At 47.5% G+C, this 20,867-nt stretch overlaps 2 protein-coding genes across 2 annotated transcripts in view; one reads left to right on the top strand and one right to left on the bottom strand.

Annotated features, from left to right (window-relative positions):
• Window positions 1–20,867, bottom strand: part of BOP1 (BOP1 ribosomal biogenesis factor) — a 69,215-nt gene that overhangs the window by 9,929 nt on the left and 38,419 nt on the right.
• SCX (scleraxis bHLH transcription factor) lies at window positions 1,425–6,603 on the top strand. The gene is made up of 2 exons (XM_027857634.1): window positions 1,425–2,256; window positions 6,070–6,603. Exons 1-2 carry the CDS (start codon window positions 1,702–1,704, stop codon window positions 6,106–6,108), a joined length of 594 nt encoding a protein of 197 aa, XP_027713435.1. The 5' UTR covers window positions 1,425–1,701; the 3' UTR covers window positions 6,109–6,603.

Below are 20,867 nucleotides of genomic sequence, written 5' to 3'. Positions count from 1 at the left end.
AGGAGTAGGAGTGTGTGAGTGTGTGTGTGATTGAAACTAACAACACAAATCAGAGAGTATATCTGGGACAGAAAATATATGCTGTTCGATTGAGGGACTGACACTATTATGAGTATGCATATGGCTAAGAAGACTATAAGATAGTATGTGTGAGAAACATCATTAGCGTCTCTGTGTTGCTGACACTATTTTCATGCAACAGTGACTTAGAGACAGTATACACGTGAGATATGGGGGGAGACTGACCAGCTATGGACAGACACAGGACTACTGGCCTGAAAGAGATGGTGGGTATGTGAGAGAAGGAATATGTGTGTGCATGTGTTGTACATAAAAAACACTGTCCACTATCTAACCTGCTTTAAAAAAAAAATTTATCCCTACCTCTAGCTCTGGGACCTTAAGAGAAAAAGGGAAGCCCTTGGCCCTGAAGGAGTTAATACTCTGGCCATTCCTCATACAGCAGCTGGGTTAGTTTGGTCATGCCGGGGCGAGAGTGAGAGAGTGAGAGTGAGAGAGAGAGAGAGAGAGAGAGAGAGAGAGAGAGAGAGAGAGAGAGAGAGAGAGAGAGAGAGAGTGTGTGTGTGTGTGTGTGTGTGTTCAGATGGGGGGGAGAAGGGGCAGAGAGAAGCAGGTCACTGATGTTATTTGACCCCCTTCTTCCCTCCCAATGGTGCTGAGAAGACTCTCATGGGTTTCTTCCTTCACAGCTGCCCCAATACCTTTCCATTCCTTAATACCTCTCTTACACATGTACTCAGGGCCCCAACTCTCACCCGGCACAGGAAGGAGGCACCCCAATCTCACTCCTCATTGCTACAATGACCAGAAAAAGCCATCCTCCAACCAGCACTCTGACCTTACCTACCATCTCTTACAATAAACCAGAAGAACAAACCGTGCTTCCCAATAGTGGTTAGGGAAGATTCCCCTACCCCAGCACTGATCCGGGAGAACCTCCACACCCCAATATTGAATCAGAGAAACACTCTAATCCTACCAGTGACCAGAGCAAGTCTTCCTCCCTTCCCTTCCCTTCCTCCCCTCCCCCACTGTCCCTACTAGGGAAGGTGGTCTGAGGATTGTGGCTGCCCCTGTGGCCCCAATTCCAAGGAGAATAAGAACTAGGCAGATGAGCAATTCTATGGAGGTGCCCACAAGTGTGGCCCCTTTTCCACAAGGGAAAGCCCTGACTCTCTTCTACACAAACACACACCCGAAGGAGGGAGGGAAAAAGGGAGGCTGTGGTACTCTGAGGAGCCCCCCTGAGCCAGTTCCAGGCAGTGGGAGGGAGCTGTGTGTGCTGTGGGGGAGGGGCTAAGCTGACCGCCCTGTGCTGTGCTGCTGGCGGATACCGAGGCTATAAAGCTGCTGGCTCCTGCCACGCTCAGTCTTAAGATGCACATGTGTGCTAAGGAGACAGCACTAACAGCAGCAGCAGCAGCAGCAACAAACTGCTGCCATAGAAGCCTCTACCTCAAACCCTGAGAGAACTAGGACTTAACTCCTCCTTCAGAGACCTGAAGGCACCCCTGCCCACAGAAGACATCACTGAACAGAAGACACCTCCAAAAGGACCAAAAGGAGAGAGGCTGGAGGCATGAGCTGTGGTCAGAGTTGAGGGCCTGTGGCCATTCCCCAACCCCTTTAACCCCAATCTCACTTGGTGCTCGAGCATCACCCCCCACCCCAGCCTTCACCATGTCTTTTGCCATGCTGCGCTCAGCACCCCCCAGCCGATACCTATATCCTGAGATCAGCATGCTGTCAGAGGACGATGAGAATGGGAGTGAGAGTTCAGGTTCAGATGAGAAGCCCTACCACCTTGATACTGATGCCTTTGGCCTCAAGGGTTCTAAGCGGCGTGCAGGAGGCAAGAAGGGCAGTAGTACTGGGGGGCGTCTGAGCCGAGAGCCCCGGCAGAGGCACACGGCTAATGCCCGAGAGCGGGACCGCACCAACAGTGTCAACACTGCCTTCACTGCCTTGCGCACCCTCATCCCCACAGAGCCTGCAGACCGCAAACTGTCCAAGATTGAGACGCTGAGGCTGGCATCCAGCTACATCTCCCACCTGGGCAATGTGCTGCTGGTGGGTGAGGCGTGTGGAGATGGGCAGCCCTGCCATTCCACACCAGCCTTTTACCACCATGCTGGGGGAGCTAGTCCTCCACCCCCACCTCCACCACCTCGGGATAGCGAGAACTCCCAGCCCAAACAGATCTGCACCTTCTGCCTCAGCAACCAGAGAAAATTGGTAAGTGGCAAATTTGCTTTGGAATTATATGCATATGTTTGTTTATGAGGGGTGGTGTGCTCAAAGTCTAGAGAAGAAAACCATGGTTCCCAGCTTTTTCCTGGGGCTGGGCTGGGGACCACAAGAATTTTTAGTTGGAGTAGGCTGGAGGAAGTAGTCTCAGACTCAGAAGGTGCTCACCATGGCTAGGCTGGGAAGTGGCTAAGCAGGGTGGTTCCTAAAGACCTCTCAAGGCAGGCATTGATCTTTATCTCTTATTTTCCTTATTATATTATCCTTAAACTAGCTAGATACTGAAGTGATAAAGTGACAACTCTACTTGGCTCTACTCACATCTAGCAAGCTAAATTGTGACCTCTCCCTACCCCACAGGGTCCAGAGGGCTTCCAGGGGAAGCACTGCCCAAGTCAGTTCTATAGAGATGGACAAGAACAGATCATTTGACAGTCTCTCCCCTACCTGGCCCCCTGGGAGACAAATGAACAGAAGTATGACCATCTTACACCAACAACCCTTAGGCTAGGATGATCAGCTATAGGGCTTGAGGGTGGGGTAATTCATCCCATTAATGCAACCCAGCTTCCTCGGAAGCTAAGGCCTGGGGGAGCCCATTAAATCCAAGCCAGCTGTGGCAGCTCCAGAGCTCTCTGAAACTCATCCTTCAGCAGGATCTGGGCTAAGGTGCTTCTACCTAGAAGCCCTGTGACCTAACCACATTTACCTCCAACTCTAACCCACTACCCGGTCCAAATCTACAAAGGGTCCTGCTCTTTTGAATCCCTTCTTCAGGGGACCCCACAAAGCCAGCTCTAGCCTCTCAGCCACTCCACAAGCTCCTTCTGTTTCTCTGTGTCTGTTCATACACAGTATACATTACCACTGGAAAAGCCTCCTCTCCTATGCCTCCATCCCTCATATACTGTATCACCATAGGACAGATAAATCCCCATCCAGGTTAGGACCCTATATCTTCCCTTCTTGCTAACCAGAACTATGAGGCTTATGAGACAAGTTTATGGGCACCTACAATACCCCCAAGTGAGTGCAGATGGTGGTGTACACTGTCTGCATACATAGATTTCTCAGTCTCTTGGGAGGGAGGGAAGGAGGGGAAAGGGAAAGATAGACATAGAGAGAGAGAGACAGAGAGAGACAGAGAGAGAATGCACATGAAAGAAACCAGGGCTAATAAGTGGGAAATCACACCAAATATCTACCAAGTTCAGTAGATAAAGGAGTCAGGAGAGAACAGGTCTCAGCATCAAAGTTGTGTTCCTCTCCTCTCCTCCCAAGTCTGCTCTAACTGGAAGTCTGAAAGGGTCCGTGGGCAGCCAGAACCTCAAAATCTAGCTCCTCTCACATTTCTTAGATATGAAAGTTCCTAACAGGAGACTCCAGGAGCATGCCCTTTTATTCCCCAAACCACCTGTAAATCCTAACTCCTGCCCCTTTTACTTCAAAAGCCCTGTCCCTAGAGACAATGGGAGGGCACAGCAAGTGAGGCTCCAAAAGATGGTGAGGGAAGGGGAGAGAACCAAGCCCCTGACTGAAATGAAACATACTGGGAAGGAAGAGTTAGATTTGGAAGATTTTAGGAAAGACTGATGCAGCTGCTAAGATCCACCAACCCAAATAAATTTAGGGAAGTTCCTGGGATCTTTCCCCATACACCTTTCCCAACAAGGTAAACAGAACCAGGTGGTCTAATATGTTATAGGGCTCAGGAATTATGGGATTCTGTGGGAGGGGCCTATCAATATACTGAACACACTGGAGCAAGTAGAGCTGTGTATAACAGTGCTACTCCCCCAAAGACAAAAAAGTCCAGGGATCATCACAGAGTACATAGAAGGACGGGAGATAAGGATCTAGGTTGGATATACATTGAGAGGAGACTGTCTTCTAGGAAGGAGAGAAGAAGTGGCTGGAAGTGAGAAGATCTGTGGCTCAAGAGATTTAGATCCAGGTCTGACCAATGGTACTCACCTGATGGGGACCAGAGCTGAGACTGATCAAGTCAGAGATAGCTGCAGAGTACTGCTAGGATATGGGGAAAGAAATGAGGAAAGGTGACAGGGAGTGGCAAGAGAATGTTAGGAATAAGGACACAACCTATGATTGCATTGGTATTGGGAACTCCCAGGCAAGGAAACTTCCACTACCAATTTAAGTGCAACTTATGATTCTAGGGGGTTGCCCAAAGCACTGAGAAGCTAAGTGACCTGCCTTTCAGAAAAAGGTGGCTTCACATCAGGTAAGAGTAAGGAAGGAGAAACCATAACAGCAAGAACCAAGGATAAAGAAAAGAGGGTTGGGATCAGAATGGCCTAAGGAATAAGAGAAGGCCTCTTGCTTACACTGGGTCAGTTTCAGTAAATGACTGACTGACCAGCAAGTTCGGATAAACCCTCCCTCCGCTGAGTTTAGGAAACAAACAAGGCCAGAACCCATTTCACAAAGTAACAAACAGGCTGTGGAAGCTATCAGCATCTCTGACACACAGACCAAAGAGGGAGAGAGGAAGGAAAATGAGGAAGAGTAGGGACTACTCAAGGAAAAGACAGTGTCATTCAGTGACAGAGCCTGAGAACAGAAATAGCCCACAGGGGAATCCCAGACAGAGCTGCCAAAGTGGTTTCTTTATTCCCTTGGGATAACTGTTTTTTAGTGCCCCACCATCCTCCCCCCCACTCCCCCCCAAGCAGTAAAATCCCTTTGGACAGCTCCTGTTCAGCTGCTTACTTTACTTGCAAACAGGTTCCCCTCCTTACCCTACAACCAGAAAGAAAGGAGGCCTTGCATTTTTTCCCTAACCTGAAGAGAGGGAAGAAATCACCCCACAATCCTACCTCAGGTACCACTGGCCAGGTCTACATAAGGGGAAATAACCCACGATCCAGGAAAGTGAATTCTAGCTTGAGTCACTACAATGAGGTGGGACTGATGGCCCCATCTGGCAAGTGCCCAGCTATTTCCCATTCTTGCTAATGATAAATTAATTCGGAGCTGTGTGAACAAACAGGCCAAAGTGAAGAACTTCAGGGACCCAAAAGTAAATTACTACCAAACTGTTATAGACCTGGGTCGTGAAACAGAGAGTAGAGGAGAAGCAGAGAGAAGAAAAGAAGAGAGGAAGGCAGAGTCATGGGACAAAGGGCTCAGGAAGCAGTTTGGGGGCTGAAAGAACAGCCTCCAGGGTCCTCACCTCACCCCCTTGCACTATCAGGGAGATGGGCCAGCCCCAGAGTCTAGTAATTTATGGTCCTTCCTGCACTTGGTGGTACCGGAAAGGCAAGGTGAGAGGGGAAAAAATACGAGGCGGGCTTTTCCCAATCCCCATTTCCTCTCCAGACAGCACGAGAGCGAGCTCCTGGGGCCTGAACATCTGGGAAATTTAATTTTACAATTTCTGTTCTGCAGCCCCCCTCCCAATCCATTCTCCCCCTCCCCAAACTGTGGTAACGAGAGACGAGGCGGTCTGCATGGAAGGAGGCAGGGGGACTCAGGAAAAGCTTCCCCCTTATACAGACAGACCAGCTAGGTAGGGGGAGGGGATCAGGACCTGGCTTTCAAAGGGAAGGAGAAAGGACTAGGCCTTTAGGGCAACCCCTCTCTTCATGACCTGCCAAGCCCACGGTGAAGCCAGCCCAAGGGGAGGGCATTCCATCTGTCTGACCTAAGAACCACGGTCTATGTACACGTGGGGGTGGAATAGCTCCCTTGGGGCTTCCAAATCCCACCTATTCTTCAGAATGTCTTCCTTTTATCCCCTTACCCCCAATTTCCTAACTGTACTCTCACTCTCCTTTCCAGAGTAAAGACCGGGACAGGAAGACTGCGATCCGGAGTTAGGAGACAAAGGTCAACTCCGGGAAGGGGGTGGGGAAACAGAAGAAGGGGAGATGACAGCAAATGGAGACAAAAGAAAGGAAAAAAAAAACGGTCATACACATTATACATCTGCCCCTTGATCTCTGGACCCTCTAGGGACATGGGCCTCAGTACTCTGAACTACTTAGCTCATTGGATAAACCTCCCCCCTATCATGAAGCAGACTCTGGGTTCTTGATACCCTACCAAGAGTACTGTACAGAATGGAATGTGGTGGACACTCAGCAATTGACTAAGGAAGACTGTGCCCTCTACCTCAGAACGAGGCCATTAGCCAAATCAGCTGTGCCTGGGAGAGGAAAAAGGAAAAGCAAGTGCGGTGAGGAGGAGAGGACTGTTTGCATACACCCTCCCCACCCACTCCCTTAACCAAGAGTTAAGCATTCTCTCCCTAAAGACCCCAGCCCTCATGGCTTTCTGGTCACTGAAGAACTTTAAACTATTCTGAATTCTGACTTCCTGATCTGATTTTCTTTGAATCAATACATGCTGGTGTTTCATGTCATTGATACAATAATATAAAGTCCAAGTCATTTGTATAATTAAAAATTAAAACCATGGGGTCCAAGTATGGAGGCAGACAACTACCTCCATTCCAAGTACCTTGTTCCTAACACACCTTCACAACCAAGGGCCTTGGAAGTTTTCTAGTCAGAATTCTGCCCTAAAGGGAAATTCTAACACAGGGATCTTTTTCCTAAATTTGCCATCCCTCAGGCCAGAAAGGATCCACTGAAGCCGAAGGGCTCACTCCTAAGGAGACTTAGAAGCCTCTCTTTAGATTTGGGGGGGGGAGGGGAAGGAAGAGACACTGACGACCTGTGACCTTCCAGGTCCTTGGATGTCGCCTTTTGACTGAGTCCAAGTTTTACAGAACAAATCCTTTTATTAATGGGATTTGTTCTGTGAAGTTTGGATTCAGTCAGAAGACCACAGGTTCCCCACCTCTGCTTGCAGACCCCCTGCCAGTGGGGGTGTAGTACAAACTGAGGTAAAGAGGCAGGGCCTTCCCAAAGGGATAGATCATTAATTCTCAGGGTTCTGTTTATACTAATAGTCCCTGTGCCCCAGGCCAGCTATCTCAACCAACAACCACTACGAGAAGCACACACTCCCCAGGCCACCAGGTAAGGTTTGGCCCTCCTCAGGTAACAAAAGGCATCCTATTGAAAGAAAGGGAACTTGAAGAAACAGAACAGGGACACATGCAGGTAAGGAGAGTGGAAAGTAGGATAAGGAAGGAGGTTGCTGCAGACAGAGATAAAAACATTAAGAGAAGCAGCAAGGAGAGACAAGGAGGGTAAAAAAAAAGACACAGAGACAGAATAAGACCAAGAAAGGGTAGTGTGAGAAAGGAAGGATATCAAACAAGGGATGGAGAAAATGACAGAAACAGAACAAGAGCCTCAGAGAGCATGGCCACATTGAGTGGCAGAGTGATAGGGGCATGCCAGGAAGTCTGATAAAGCTAAAAACTCTGGATTACCTCCCAAAGGAAAACAACCCCTGGTAAGAGTGAAGTTGTGGCTAGTTTTGAGGAAATTCCCTTGATGAGGTTAGCCTGGTAAACCTTTGTTCTGCCCTACTCCAATCCCCAAAGAGGCACCAGGAAACTTTCTTGCGCTGAGAAATATTCTTTTCCCACAGAGTTAGGCCTGCAGGGGATGTGGACGGTAAGATGAAAAGGTGGAAAAGTAATACTACTTATTCCCCTTCTGCCCACACCCAGAGGGGTAGGGAAGGACCAGAGGGAAGCTAACACTTCATCCAGACCTCGGTGTAGAGGTCTTTCCACAGTCCTATCCGTGGTAACCTATTTGTAGAATAAACATAAGAGGAAGAGATTTTCTTGTTGGGCAATGAATACTGAAGGTCCCAGGTTCCAAAGAGAAGAGAGAGGGAAAGAAGAGAGAGAGCGTCCACGCAGCTGCCAAGCAGGGTTTCCATTCAGAATACTGAAATGGCAGTCCTCCCTCCTCTCTTCTGCAGCAGCAGCCTGGCCTAATGTGGAGTTGAGGTTTTCAGACTTTTAAAAACTGGAGAAATGAGGGTTTGAAAAAGTTCCTGCTTGCAAACCAACCCTTTAGGCCCAGAAGCAGAGAGCTTCATACCCTGTCAGGGGAGTGACAGGTAATTATAAAGGTCAAGCCTGCAGTATGATCTGGGCAAGCAAGCCCTAAGAGATGGATATGGAAGCTAGGTACATACAATCGAGTGGGAACTCTCACAATAAAAGTAACACCTGAAGTTTGGATTCAGTCAAAGGGCCACAGGCTGAAAAGTGCTTAATCTCACAACAACCTTGGTGAAGTGTGTGCTAAAGTTGTTATCCCTACTTTACAGATGAGGAAACTGAGGCTTTGAGAAGTTAAGTCCCTTGATCATGATCCCATAGCTAAGAAGTGCTTGAGGGAGAAACCCAGCCCTAAACTAAATACATCGCCCAGATATGCTTTCACAAAGAGAAGCAGAGTGGGGAAAAGGAGCCTGGGCCCACAAGGGGCTTCTCTAAACCTATCACCACTCCAAATACAGCCTTCACAAAGATGGAAGGGTCCTCAGTGGGCTTAGCTCAGGGCTGCCCTTAACATTCCTGGTCACTTGGTCTCAGCAAGCAGTGGCCCAGGGTGGGGCCCAGCCATGTCACGGATCTGATCTACATTAGCAGGGCTATAGCTCTGGAGCAATTTGAGATGGCTCCTATGTGGTGCTCAATTCATTGCCCACTCCCCTCCCCATTCTTTTCTGCATACCCGTTCCTCACAGCCATGAGGTTAACATTGGAAGCCCAAGCTACAAGAGGTAATCCTGAAGAGGTGGAAGGGCCTTTAGGTCATTTATTCCAGCCATACCCAAGTCAGGAAACCTTTCTCTGATATCTTGGACAAGTGGTCATCCACTTGAATGAGCACAAAATATCAGGGCTAGAAAGGACCTTAGTGACACATCAGGCATCTTTTAATCCACAAGTGAAGTGACTTAAGAAAGGTCCCACAGCTAGCAAATAGCAGTGAGGCGCTGAGCCCATATCAGTAGGGTAGTGGGAAGCAGTCTTTCTACCAAACCATCTTGGAGGAACTCCCTGCCTTCTGAGACAGTTCAATCTACTTTAGAGCTAGACAGCCCTAATAGGAAGTTCGTATTTCTATGGAGCTGTAATTGGCCTCCCTATAATTTCCACCCACTTCTCCTAGTCCTGCCCTTTGGGGTCAAGCAGAATAAGTTTAATCCATCCTCACAATAATTATCATGCCCCTAAGTATTCTCTTCTCCAAGCTAAATACCCCAAGTTTCCTCTCACCATTCTGATGACCCTCCTTCCAAGGGCCATGTCAATACCATTTCCAAAAGTGGAAAGTGATCTCAGAGCTGAACCAAATGAACCAATACTCCAGCTATGACTGACCCAAGGCAGAGGACAGAGGGACTGCTGTCCCCTTAAATGGACACTACAGGGAGGCACTGTGTCATAACTGATCGCACACTGGGACTAAAAACCAGGAAACTCAGAATCATAAAAAGAAATGGAAGGACTTGGCTTGTGGAGGTCATCTAGTCCAACATCCTCCTTATACAAATGAGGAAACTGAGGACGAGGTTAAATGACTTAGTCAAGTTCACACGTAGTGAGTACTAGTATCTGAACCCAGGTTCAATGACTCCAAATTCAGTGCCCTTTTACACTGAACTATGGTTCAAATCCAACCTCCAACACTTAAAAACATTTAAAAACTGGACAAGTCACTTAGGTCACCTCTCTCAGCTTCGGTTTCCTAATCTGCAAAATTGGTATAACCACCATAGAATCCACCTCAAAGAGCTATTGTGAGTCTCAAGTGAGATCACATATTTAGAGCATTTTGCAAAATTTAATGTACTCTCAGCATAGAGACTGGACATGTGATTTCACTGGCATGGGGAACTCTTAGCTGAGAAAACTCCCTCTTCCAAAGCACACAGGCAACTTCTCTGCAACTCAGAATCTTAGAGAGCTCTCTACATTACTGAGAGGCAAGGAACCTGCCCAGGAGAGTCACACAGTAACAGAGGCAGCACTTGAACCCAGGTCTTCCTGGTTTCAGATCAGCTCTTTATCCATTATACCATACCACCTCTTAATGTACTCTATCAATGCCAATTTCAAATGATTATACTCTCTATTAATGCAGCCTAAGACTGCATTAGCTTTTCTGACTGCCAAGTTGCTTATGAGGAGGCACTGTAGTACAGTGGGTTTAAATCTTGTCCCTTACATGTACTACATACGTGTGACCCTGGGCAAGTCACCTTCACTCCGAGTCTCAGTTTCCTCAATGGCAAAATGATGAATCTGGATGGCCTCTAAGGTCCCTTTCAACTTCAGATTCACAATCCTACTTCTTCCACTGAGTAAATTCAATTAAATAAGTATTTATTAAGCCCTACTATGGACCAGCCCCTGGGGGCACAAAGACAAAAATGAGAGTTCCTCCATGGAAGAACATTTACACAGTTCAACAGAATCCGAAGGCTTTTTCACATGAACCACTGTCTAGCCCTATCTCTCCTAGTCAGTCAGTAAACATTCATTAAACGTCCACTACCAGGCACTATGCTAAGCACTGGGGATTCAAAATGAGGCAAAAGACAGCCCATGCCCTTAAGGAGCTCACAGTCTAATGGGACAGACAACAAGCAAACAAATATGCACAAACAAGCTACATATGAGATAAACAGGAAATAATGAGGAGAGGGAAGGCACTAGAATTAAGAGAAGTTGGGAAAGGCCTCCTATAGGAGGGCCTTTAGCTGGGACTTGGAGGAAGACAGAAGGCAGATAGAAAAGGGAGAGAATTCCAGGCATGGGGGACAACCAGAGAGAATGCCCAGTGATGAGAGATGGAGTGTCTTGCTTGTGGAACAACCAGGAGACCAGGGCCACTGGATAGAAGAAAATATGTAGGAGAGAAAGGTATAAGAAGATTGCAAAGGCAGAAGAGGAAGTTATGAAGAGCTTCGAACATCAAACAAAGGAACTTGTGCACTTTATTTTTATTTTAACCTAGGCCTTTTGTTTTTTATTACGTTCACCATCATTCCCCAGGAAGTCAACTATATGTCTATATGGCCTAATGGAAAGAGGGCTGGGCTTAGAGCAAGAGGACTTGGAATTGAATCCCCCTTCTATTACTTATTACCCTTTTGAGCTTTGGAAAGTCCTTTAATCTCCACGGGCCTCAGTTTCCTCATCTGTAAAATGAGGGAGTTAGCCTATAAGGTCCCTTCCAGTTTCACAATTATGATCTCAGGATCTTCTGACCCTCCTTATTGCTGACCGCTCAGGCTCTGAATGCAGACCTAGTTGACTTCCAAGGATGGGCAATAGCCTTTTCAGAGTTGGAGGAGACCAGAGAGGCCACAGAGTACAACTCATACCTAAATAAAAATCCCTTTGTAAAACATCCCCTTGGAAATCTTTCAAAGCACGATCAATACTTATCTACTTTGTAGATACTAGGGTGAGCTCTAAAAGGCTATGACCTATTATTCATCACCCACCCCAACTCTGGGCCCCCATGCCATGGCTACAGTACTATAAACTGCAGCCTGGTTTTGGACTGGAAGTCAGTGTTGGCTAAGGGAGCCAGACAATTCTTTTAACTCCTATAAAGGACAGTAAAGACCACAGAACAACAATTTGCTTTCAAGAAGCCACTGGGCACACTGGCTGGGTACGGAAGGGGTGGAGGGAGGTGGAGCTTTTGTCACATAATACATGTCTCCTAAAGAGAAACCCTATTTATCTCTTTTCCTAAGACTCAGCCCCATTGCACGAATGCACCAGTCCAGTGGTGATTTAGAGCTGGCTTCCCTCCCCCTCTACCCCCCTCAATTCTGCACAGCTGGCCAGCCATTAAAATCCTGCAGGTGACAATTATAGTTTAGTACTAAGAGCTGCACTAGGCACTTGCAAGAAGAAAGGCTGAGCTGGTGGGGGAGGGCAAGGTACCTGGTAAAAATGGGGAAGGTAAAGAGCTCTTACACTTCTGAACTGAGAATGAGAGCCCAGGAAGTCTGAGGGGACAGATGATCTTTTTACCTATAGAGGCTGTGAGTAGGCTTAGGATTTCCAGACCCCTTGGGGCAAGAACTACAGTGCCACCCCCCCTTACTCCTTCTCAGACACACCCAAGTTCATTCCTCAAGGAGTTGGGGGGGGTTGGGAGGATGGATCAAGACTGTCCAGACACCTCACCCCCTGGACCAGTTGCAAAGGCTGAATCACTGACGGGAAGGCCTAACCTCAGAGGGCCTAACCACAGGAGTTCGAGAGCACCCCTTATAACCTAGTCACTGCTGACCTCACTCTTCCTTTAGGCTGGCAGAAAGGATCTTTGGAAGCCTAGACAGAAGATATGATCAGGAGAAGTCAAATGGGGAGTGGAAAAAAGTTCTTAGGCTTAGAGCTGACTGGTCCCTTAAGCACGGTATCTGGACGTATCTGGACGGCTGTGTCTCAGCCCGAGGCTGAGATGAGTAGAATGTCTTAAGCAATGGAGATATTGGCACAGCCACAAGGAATCTGAAAATCAGGCCCTCAACTCCCATTACCAGGATTTCAATGAATACATCTATCAGCTTCAGGTTCATAAGATAATCCATCATCATAACTCACACTTACAGAGCACTTGAAAGCCTGCAAAGTGCTTTACACACATTATCTCATTTGAGCCTAACAACTTTGTGAGGTAGGGAGATATCACAGGTATTAATATCATTTTGATTTTGATGAAAATACTGAGGTGAATGACTTGCCCAGATCACACAGCTAGGTCAGTGACAAAGGCAAAATGGGAACACAGGGCATCCCAACCCCAAATCTAGTCTCTGATCATTGTATCAAAGAGACCCACCACAGAGACCATTTTATTTTACATATATGGAAAATGAAGACAAGTGAAGGGACTTGCCCAAGGACACACAGTCACAGAGTAAGTAACAGTTAATCAGGTAACCTGGCTCCAAATTCTGTGCTTTTTCTACTAATTATTCTCCATCTCAAACCTGGTCTTCAAATATACACATGGAGGAATGCACAATGACACTAGACACCCTCTATATCCACCCACCCACCCCAGGTACACACATAGAGATGTACTTGTGCACATATACATACACACATACGTCCACTCACCCCAGACAGATACACATACACACCCACCCACCCCAGATAGATTCTCTCATTCATTCAATCTCTCTCTCTCTCTCTCTCTCTCTCTAGATGTGAGCATGCCCTAATGAGGTCTCTCCCTCCTGGCTCCTCAGCACAGCAGTACGCTCCAGAGACCTGTGGAAGCAGGAAGCCAAGAGCGTAACTTTGGAGGAAATTCTCAAAGCCAAAGCCATTAAGGGCTAGAAAGGGGGCTGCATCCAATTGATAGAAATATAACAGGATAAAAAAATCGTAATGGCAGGTTCAATTCGGAGAGGAACCCACCTCCAGATTTCCTCTCCTTAATCCTGAATGAGCCCCCAGCTGGCTGAGGGGGAGGGGGAGCAGAGGAGGATGGGCACAGCCAATGGGACAAACATCTCCCCAGCTTCAGCTCTCCAAAGACAGGCTCAGGAATAACAGCCAAACAAGCTCAGAGCCAGCTGCTGCTATGTGCTTCGGCTAGGAGAGGGAACCCCTACATATAAAGGGTTTCGTTCTCAGACCCTGGATGAACCTGCCAGGCCAGCACAGTCTCTTTAGAACAACATTCTCCAAACCTGGCTACTGGTTCTAGCGGCCATTTCTCCTTTCCTGGGGGTCTCTACTGTGTGCTCTATCTGAGCAACTTCAAAGTGAAAGATTGAGAAAGAAAGTAAAAGGGGAGCAGCAAAGAAGGGGGCCAGAAGATTCTAACTTAAAAACTGTCCTGTGAGCAGACACGTACAACTGTTTGCAAATACAATTTATTCCAATGCCACAAAACTGTCTTTTTTGGAGGAGAAACCAAGAACCCCAAATAGTTTGGTAGCCCTGAATGACAGAACTTAGGGATCAGCATCAAAATTTTTCTTAGGGTCCTTTGTCTGGATATGCCCTGCGCTCTTTCCACATTCCATTTCTGATCATAGGATCACAGTTCCAGGGCTGGAAAGGACCTCACAGCCCACTTCCAGTCCAACCCCCCATTTCACAGATGAGAAAACTAAGGCTTAGGGAGGGGTAAGAGACTTGCTGAGGGCGCACAGATGGCTATCAATCTTCATCTCCTACTCATCTCTCTTAGACGCTTAGAGCCCAATTCTTCTGAGCCTGTGCACACATGAGGCACCTCCTACACACTGCAGGGGTGGAAGCTACCATTTCTTGTCATTTTACAGTTTTCCCATCATTTTCCCACTTCCTAATAAGAAAAATGGCAAGGAAATGTCTTACTCAGTGACACAGTAGCCCACTTCTTCCCGTGGCTGGCACCTTTCCTAGGATCTCTTTTGGACCTTCGCCCTTTTCCTTTGAGCAGGTACACGCTATGGCAAGGAGCCTAGGACTCTGGCATCAGGAGCCATGCTGGATAGACAGAGCACTGACTTGGGATCCAGATGACCTGATTTCAAACCTGTCTTCAGACACTCCCTACTGTATGACCTTGGGCAGACATTGGGCAACTTCCTCATTCATTCATTTATTTATTTAGGCAATTGGGGTTAAGTGACTTGCCTAGGGTCACATAGCTAGTAAATGTGTCAAGTGTTTGGTCTGAGGCCGGATTTGAACTCAGGTCCTCCTGACTTCAGGGCCGGTGCTCTATCCACTGCGTCACCTAGCTGCCCCCAATTTCCTCATTTATAAAATAAGGTTATTGATAGCACCTACTTCCTGGGGTTATTGTGATGATTACATAAGTTACTATATGGAATGTGCTTTGTAAACCTTAAAGTGCTATGGGAATTAGCTTGTGAATTAATTGAGATTTTTAAACAAGCGGCTTCTTAACAAAATCACATCAGCCAATATCTATTCATGATGGCAGACAAACAACACCTCCAAAAGCATCACTGAAGACCCATGAGGAAGGAGTACAGGCCTACCGTACCCAGGCATTTCCTCAGCTCTAGTTTTGGTTTCTTACTTCTCCATACCATCGCCTCCCTTTGTAGGACCATGAAGAAAGATAGCTTTCTTCAGTGGGGTGGGAAGGCCTATGTCTTCCATGCTACAGACTGTGGGTTAGTGGAAATAACACTGGGAGTCAGAAGACTCAGGTCTCTTTCAGCTCTAATGTTCTATGAGTCTAAAGTCTACTAGCCAATAGACACCTATGTCATCCCAAGAAAAACTGAGTCTTCACCCCACTTCAGTCCCTAGAGACAGGTCACAGCAGCCTAGAGATCAGAAGACACTGGAATTGGAAGGGACTTCAAAAGTAAGCTAACCTTGATTTTGAGGAACCTGAGTCCCAGAGGCTTATCGACTTGTTCATATACTGGTCTCACCATATCTGAAATACTCTACTTTGTTCCAGGAACAACATTTAACAGAAGAACGGGCAATTACATAGATTACAGCTAAAGAAAAATAACCAGAATGGTGAAGATACTCAAGGAAGGAAGTGGGAAAAGTTTAACCTAAACTTACACAAGGACATAACTGCTTGCTTTCTACTGAAAGGCAGTAATGGAGGGCAAAAGTGTCAAACTCAAATAGAAACTGATCCCTGCTGACACAGACTGACTCAGAAAACCACAAATTAACATTATCTATGTTGTATTTTTATTTTGTTAAACATCTCCCAATTACATCTTAATCTGGTTCTGGCAACACCAGGGAGTTTGGCAGCCAGCATGCAACCCACATGCCCCAAGTCTGACACCTCTGATGAAGAATTTCATGTGTTTTGCTTGGACCCAGGATTTGAGTCCAGATCTGAAAGCCAAGGCCTACCTCACCTAGAGCCCAGATCAATGAAGACCTTTGCCTCCCTCTTCAAGAACCAGTATTTTGCTTTGGTTCATCTGAGCACCAACTCTGCCACTGTTCCTGGATGGGTTGTGTTACTCTAACTCCTTATGATCCCAACTCACCATCCCAGCAATTTTCCAGAACCGGCACAGGCCACAACTCCTCAATGAGGATCGTTTCCCTCATTAGAAATATAAGGTTCTGGAGGGTAGGAACCATCTTTGCATTTGTATCCATATTCCTAACATTAGTTAGTATAGTCCTTGGCACATAGTAAGAACTTAATTAAGTACTTTTTTCCATTATAGTAATTTTCACTTATTTGGGTCAGGGGGTTCAATTCTAATATGGGCCAGTTAGTTGGCCAAAGGAAAAACTCAGCTTCACATTCACAGACTGTACTTGTAGGCCTACCTTAAAAAATCTTACAAGCTAGAGGGAAAGAAAAGTGGAAAAAAACAGGAAATGGGTCTAAGAGCTGGCTTTCTGCAACCTATCCACTCTAGTCCAACGAGCCCCAAGATCTTTGTGAAGCCAAACTGCTCTCCTGCTTCCTTCAGTTCTACTTGTGTTAGGATAGGTTAAAAAAGGAGAAGGTGGGTCCATGCTCAACCTCTCCTACTACAATGACCGGAGAGGGACTGATTGTTCTGGAGACTATGGAGGAAGACTCTGGAAGCAAAGAGAGCACTGGATCGAGCATCAAAGGCCCTGGCTTTGAATTCCAATTGTGCTACTTATCAGTCATTTGACCTTGGGCAAGCCACTCCAACTCTCTGGTCCTCAGTAACCTCATCTAGAAAACAAAGAAGATGCCCTCTCAATTCTCTTTTAGCCTGAGCGCTAAGACAATGAGAAAGGACCACTTCAGGGCTGGACAAACCTTGCCGTGGATGTGCCCCTGGATGTACCCCTTTCACCTGTGAGAGAGCCAGTCTTCTCCTCTAAAATCCCAAAGTATCTGGGGGCCTCTTTCTCACTCAGCCCAGGAAGAGCAGAGGGAAAACTTCCATGAAAATGGTACCCCTAAGATCAAATATCATCAACCCCCAAAAGCTCACCCAAGCAAAAAGACCCTTGAGGTGGGGGAGGGTTGATAATGGTTGCTGAGAGAAACAGTCTCTCCCAACCCCCCTATCATGGCTCCTCAGGGCATGGCAGCCCAGCCAAAGAACTCAGCAGCTATGAGCCTGTTATTCCTTCCACAGTTTGGCAGGGCTTTGAGCCTGGGCAAGGTTCCCAGCTGCTCCCAGAGAGCGCCATCAGTAGCAGCCGGGATCCTGGCCCGCCAGCCAGCAGGAGGGAAAGGGGGGAGGTAAGCAGAGAGGGAGGAAGAAGAACTCCGTCACCCTCCACTGCTTCGAGAACACAAACCAGATCCTTCAAAAGAAAGGAGAGAAGGAGGTAAGGAGACAGGGGGTCACAGAGAAGGGAGGCTAAAGAGGATGAACATTACTTGATTCTCAGCTCCTCTACACACAATCAATTCTCAAAGAATATTCATAAGGTGACTAGGGCCACCCAATGACCAGTGAAAAGAAGAATGAGTTGGGGACTTGGTGACAGGTGCTTGCTCCTGTCTCCTGTACCCTGCGCATACAGGATAGCTGTCTGAACCAGAAACCCTATTTGGCCTCCCTGTACTCCGACTCTGCTGACAGTGAAGAAGACATCCTTCCCCACCTTCTGGAGAGAATGATCCTCAGATGGCAGGAATTCTCTGTTAATGCTAATTCCGTCCAGACTGAGAGGAGTGCAAACGAGAATACAGACAGGGAAGATGAGGCTCAGTTAAGATAGATGCCACTGTACAGAAATCTAGGATATACTGAGAAAGGTAGGGACCCTGAAATGGGGGTTAGTGATTGGCCTCCTAACTCCCTACCCCATTCCCATCTCACCAGTCCTCATTTTTGAGAGCCCAGGCTGGACTGGAAACACTCCACTTGGGGCCCTCAGCTATCAACTCCCTGTCCCCAGGCCTAGGGAATGAGCTGCTGCCTGCGCCACATGATTCATCACAAGGTCCTTGCTCCCTCCCTCCCTCTGCTGCTGCTCAGCACCTGCAATGCTGCCAGGAAACACATGTGACCCTGATCGGGCAAGAGCTGGAGGGCCGCTGCTCCCTCTGATTTAGCTGCTGCAAGCCCACTCCCTCACTTCTAACCTCAACCCCCACTGCTCCTCTCCAGGGACCAACTCTCCCCTCCCCCCTCCCTTGCCCCTCAGCCTTCCCTCCTAGCCAAGACGTTTGGCAGCTGGGGCATTGACTCTTCTTGACCTTGGCCAGAGGAATAAACAATGCAAAGGAACAAGAGAAGACAGGACTCTAAAGAAATTTAGTATCAGCCTCCATGGTGAAGAGCCTAGAGGATCAGGCCTGTCACTCCTGAAGATGAGGGCAGGCTAGAAGTCCTGCCAAAATGGTCAAGGGAGCTCACAACTCTCCTTTGTTTTCTGAACCCATTCCTCTAAGCAGGGCTGAGTAAAGGCCAGTTATGGTTGATATGTCGGCTATGATTTTTCCAATCTCTCCTGAAGCATCTCCCCCCAACCCCAGCCCCCTCTACTCCCCCCTTTCCTCTTTCCCTCCCACCTCCTCCCCTCCCCAAAGTGGCTGCAGCTGTCAAGGCTACAGATTGGAAGTGCAGGTACAGAGCTGGCCCACTGCCCGCCTCCCTGTGTCTGTCTGCCCAAAGAGGAAGCCAGTCCACCTCTGGAATCCTTCACTCTCTCCTCGTTCCGCCTCTCCCCACCTGTCCCGGGGGAGCACAGGGTCAGCCGCCCTCTCTCGGTCTCTCTCTTTTCCCTTGCCCCCTCTCCGATTACAATGCCGGCAGTGTTCCTTCCCAACTCCCCCACTGCACGTTAATTCTGTGCCTCTGTCTCTAAACGACCAAACTGCCTTCCTGTGCCTCCTGTCTTTCCATTCCTCCTCCTCGATTTTTTATCTCTGACAAACAGCACAAGGCAAGCCCCCCCCCCCAACCCCTGGGTCGGGGGTGGGGGGAGGAGGGAGGTGGGGGAGGCCAAGGGGAAGAGGACCAACCATTCACACTGAGCTAGCCTGGCTAGGGGATAAGGATGAGAGACAAGCTCTTCCCCTCTCATTGGCCAGCCGAATCCTGACCCCCTGCACTTCAGACCACTCACCTATTCTAAGTGACCCCAGGTTTTGAAATAAATATCTCTTAAAAGGTTAGAGGGGCTTCTTGAGGAACCTTCTAGTGTGGTCAAAGAATGAGGCTGAAGACCCAAGTCTCCATCATTAGTCAATGCTCAACTACCTATAATCTTGCTTTTCAAATCAGTACTAACATAATTAGTTAAAATAAGTGATAAAATTCTTAGTCAACAATTCCAAAAACATTTACTTGGAGCCAATTTTGCAAAACAGTTTGAAGTTTGAGACTGCTTTTAAACCAAAGGTCTTGGAATCAAGAAAAACTAGGTTCCACATCTTGCTTCAGATACTAAGTAGAACGTCACAACCTCTTTGGGGCAAAGTTTCCTCACCAGCAAAATGAGAGGACCAGCTTTGACTCTGAAGTCCCTCGCAACTCTAAGTCTACTTTACTATCCCTCTTGACTCCTAAATGAAACAAACTGGGGACGAGCTCATCCTCTGAAGTCTCAGAGGAGATCTTACAAGGAGCAGGACAGAAAAGCTGGAAAACCTTCTATCCCTCCAAGTTAATTCTTCATAGGACAGTTTCATGATTTGTTCTGAAGTGCTGAGAGTTTCCCAGAACATCAGACACACCCTAATCCAAAGGTAAGTACAAAAACATCTTCCAAAAAAAGAAATTATTTCAGGATTATCCATCCTCCATCCGACTATCTGATTTTCCCCTCATCCCCCAATAACTAGTTCCAATCATGTAAAAAGCAGGGCAGTTTCTTACCACTGAGCAAGGGGTAAAGGTAAAGGAGATGGATGGGGAAAGACTAGAAAAACATCTTCTTCTAGGGGAAGCCCATGAGAAACTAGAACTTTCCAAAAAGGAGAGATGTCTTTTCCACATCTGCATTACCTGGTCACCCTATGCCTCTCTCACAATAGGGGATTGGGCGTATTCCCCAGGAACCTTTATCTTTCTTCTAAGCCATTCCTTCTTGAACTCATGAGAATTGCAACTTTCTCCCAGTGAAATGTGCCCTCCCAATCCTCCCTCCAATAGTGATGAAGCCCTGAGAACTTAGCCTTCAATGAAGAGGTATGATTTATAGCTGATACAGGCAAGACCAGGCCAGACCCACAGACCCACAGACCCCTGCTCTGCAAGATGGCTCGCCCTCACACTCCTGAGCTCCCTATTTGCTTCAGTCAATTTCTCCCTGCAAAGAAATGACCAATGTAGCACCAACTTGTCCCAACCTAGTCCCTCCCTTCTCCCAACATTGTTCCCCTCCCCCATCTTTCCATACTGCTCTGTTGTCCACAAAGAAACTTTCCTTTTCCCAGATCCAAGATTCCTGACATTTTGGCATCTGGTTCTACCAACTACAAATGCGTTCTCTCCTCCAGAACACCTCAGCTCCTACAAAGACAAAGAGCTGACTCTCCTGGCTACCCTGGGCTCTCTCAGAGTATTCCTCATAAACAGTGGATTTCATGAACACCAACTTTCCCCTTCCTGGAAACACTAAGGCTCGGTCTCTTTCTACTCACTCCATTCTAGACTCCCTAAAAGCTATGACTGACAGGCAGGTAATAAGCATTTACCACGTGCTTACTCAGTGCCTGGGCAGACCTGGGGTAGTACACTGCTCTTTGCCTGTCCCCTGG

The sequence above is a fragment of the Vombatus ursinus genome, unplaced genomic scaffold, assembly GCF_900497805.2.
Source record: "Vombatus ursinus unplaced genomic scaffold, bare-nosed wombat genome assembly UNPS02012319.1, whole genome shotgun sequence".
NCBI classification, from domain to species: domain Eukaryota; kingdom Metazoa; phylum Chordata; class Mammalia; order Diprotodontia; family Vombatidae; genus Vombatus; species Vombatus ursinus.
This window is presented reverse-complemented; position numbering and strand designations above follow the sequence as displayed.

Bases quoted from the DNA above. Each gene is read 5' to 3' on its own strand.
- SCX (XM_027857634.1), top strand. From the start codon at position 1,702: ATGTCTTTTGCCATGCTGCGCTCAGCACCCCCCAGCCGATACCTATAT. The intron at 2,257-6,069 runs GTAAGTGGCAAA...TCTCCTTTCCAG, and splicing joins TCAGCAACCAGAGAAAATTG to AGTAAAGACCGGGACAGGAA.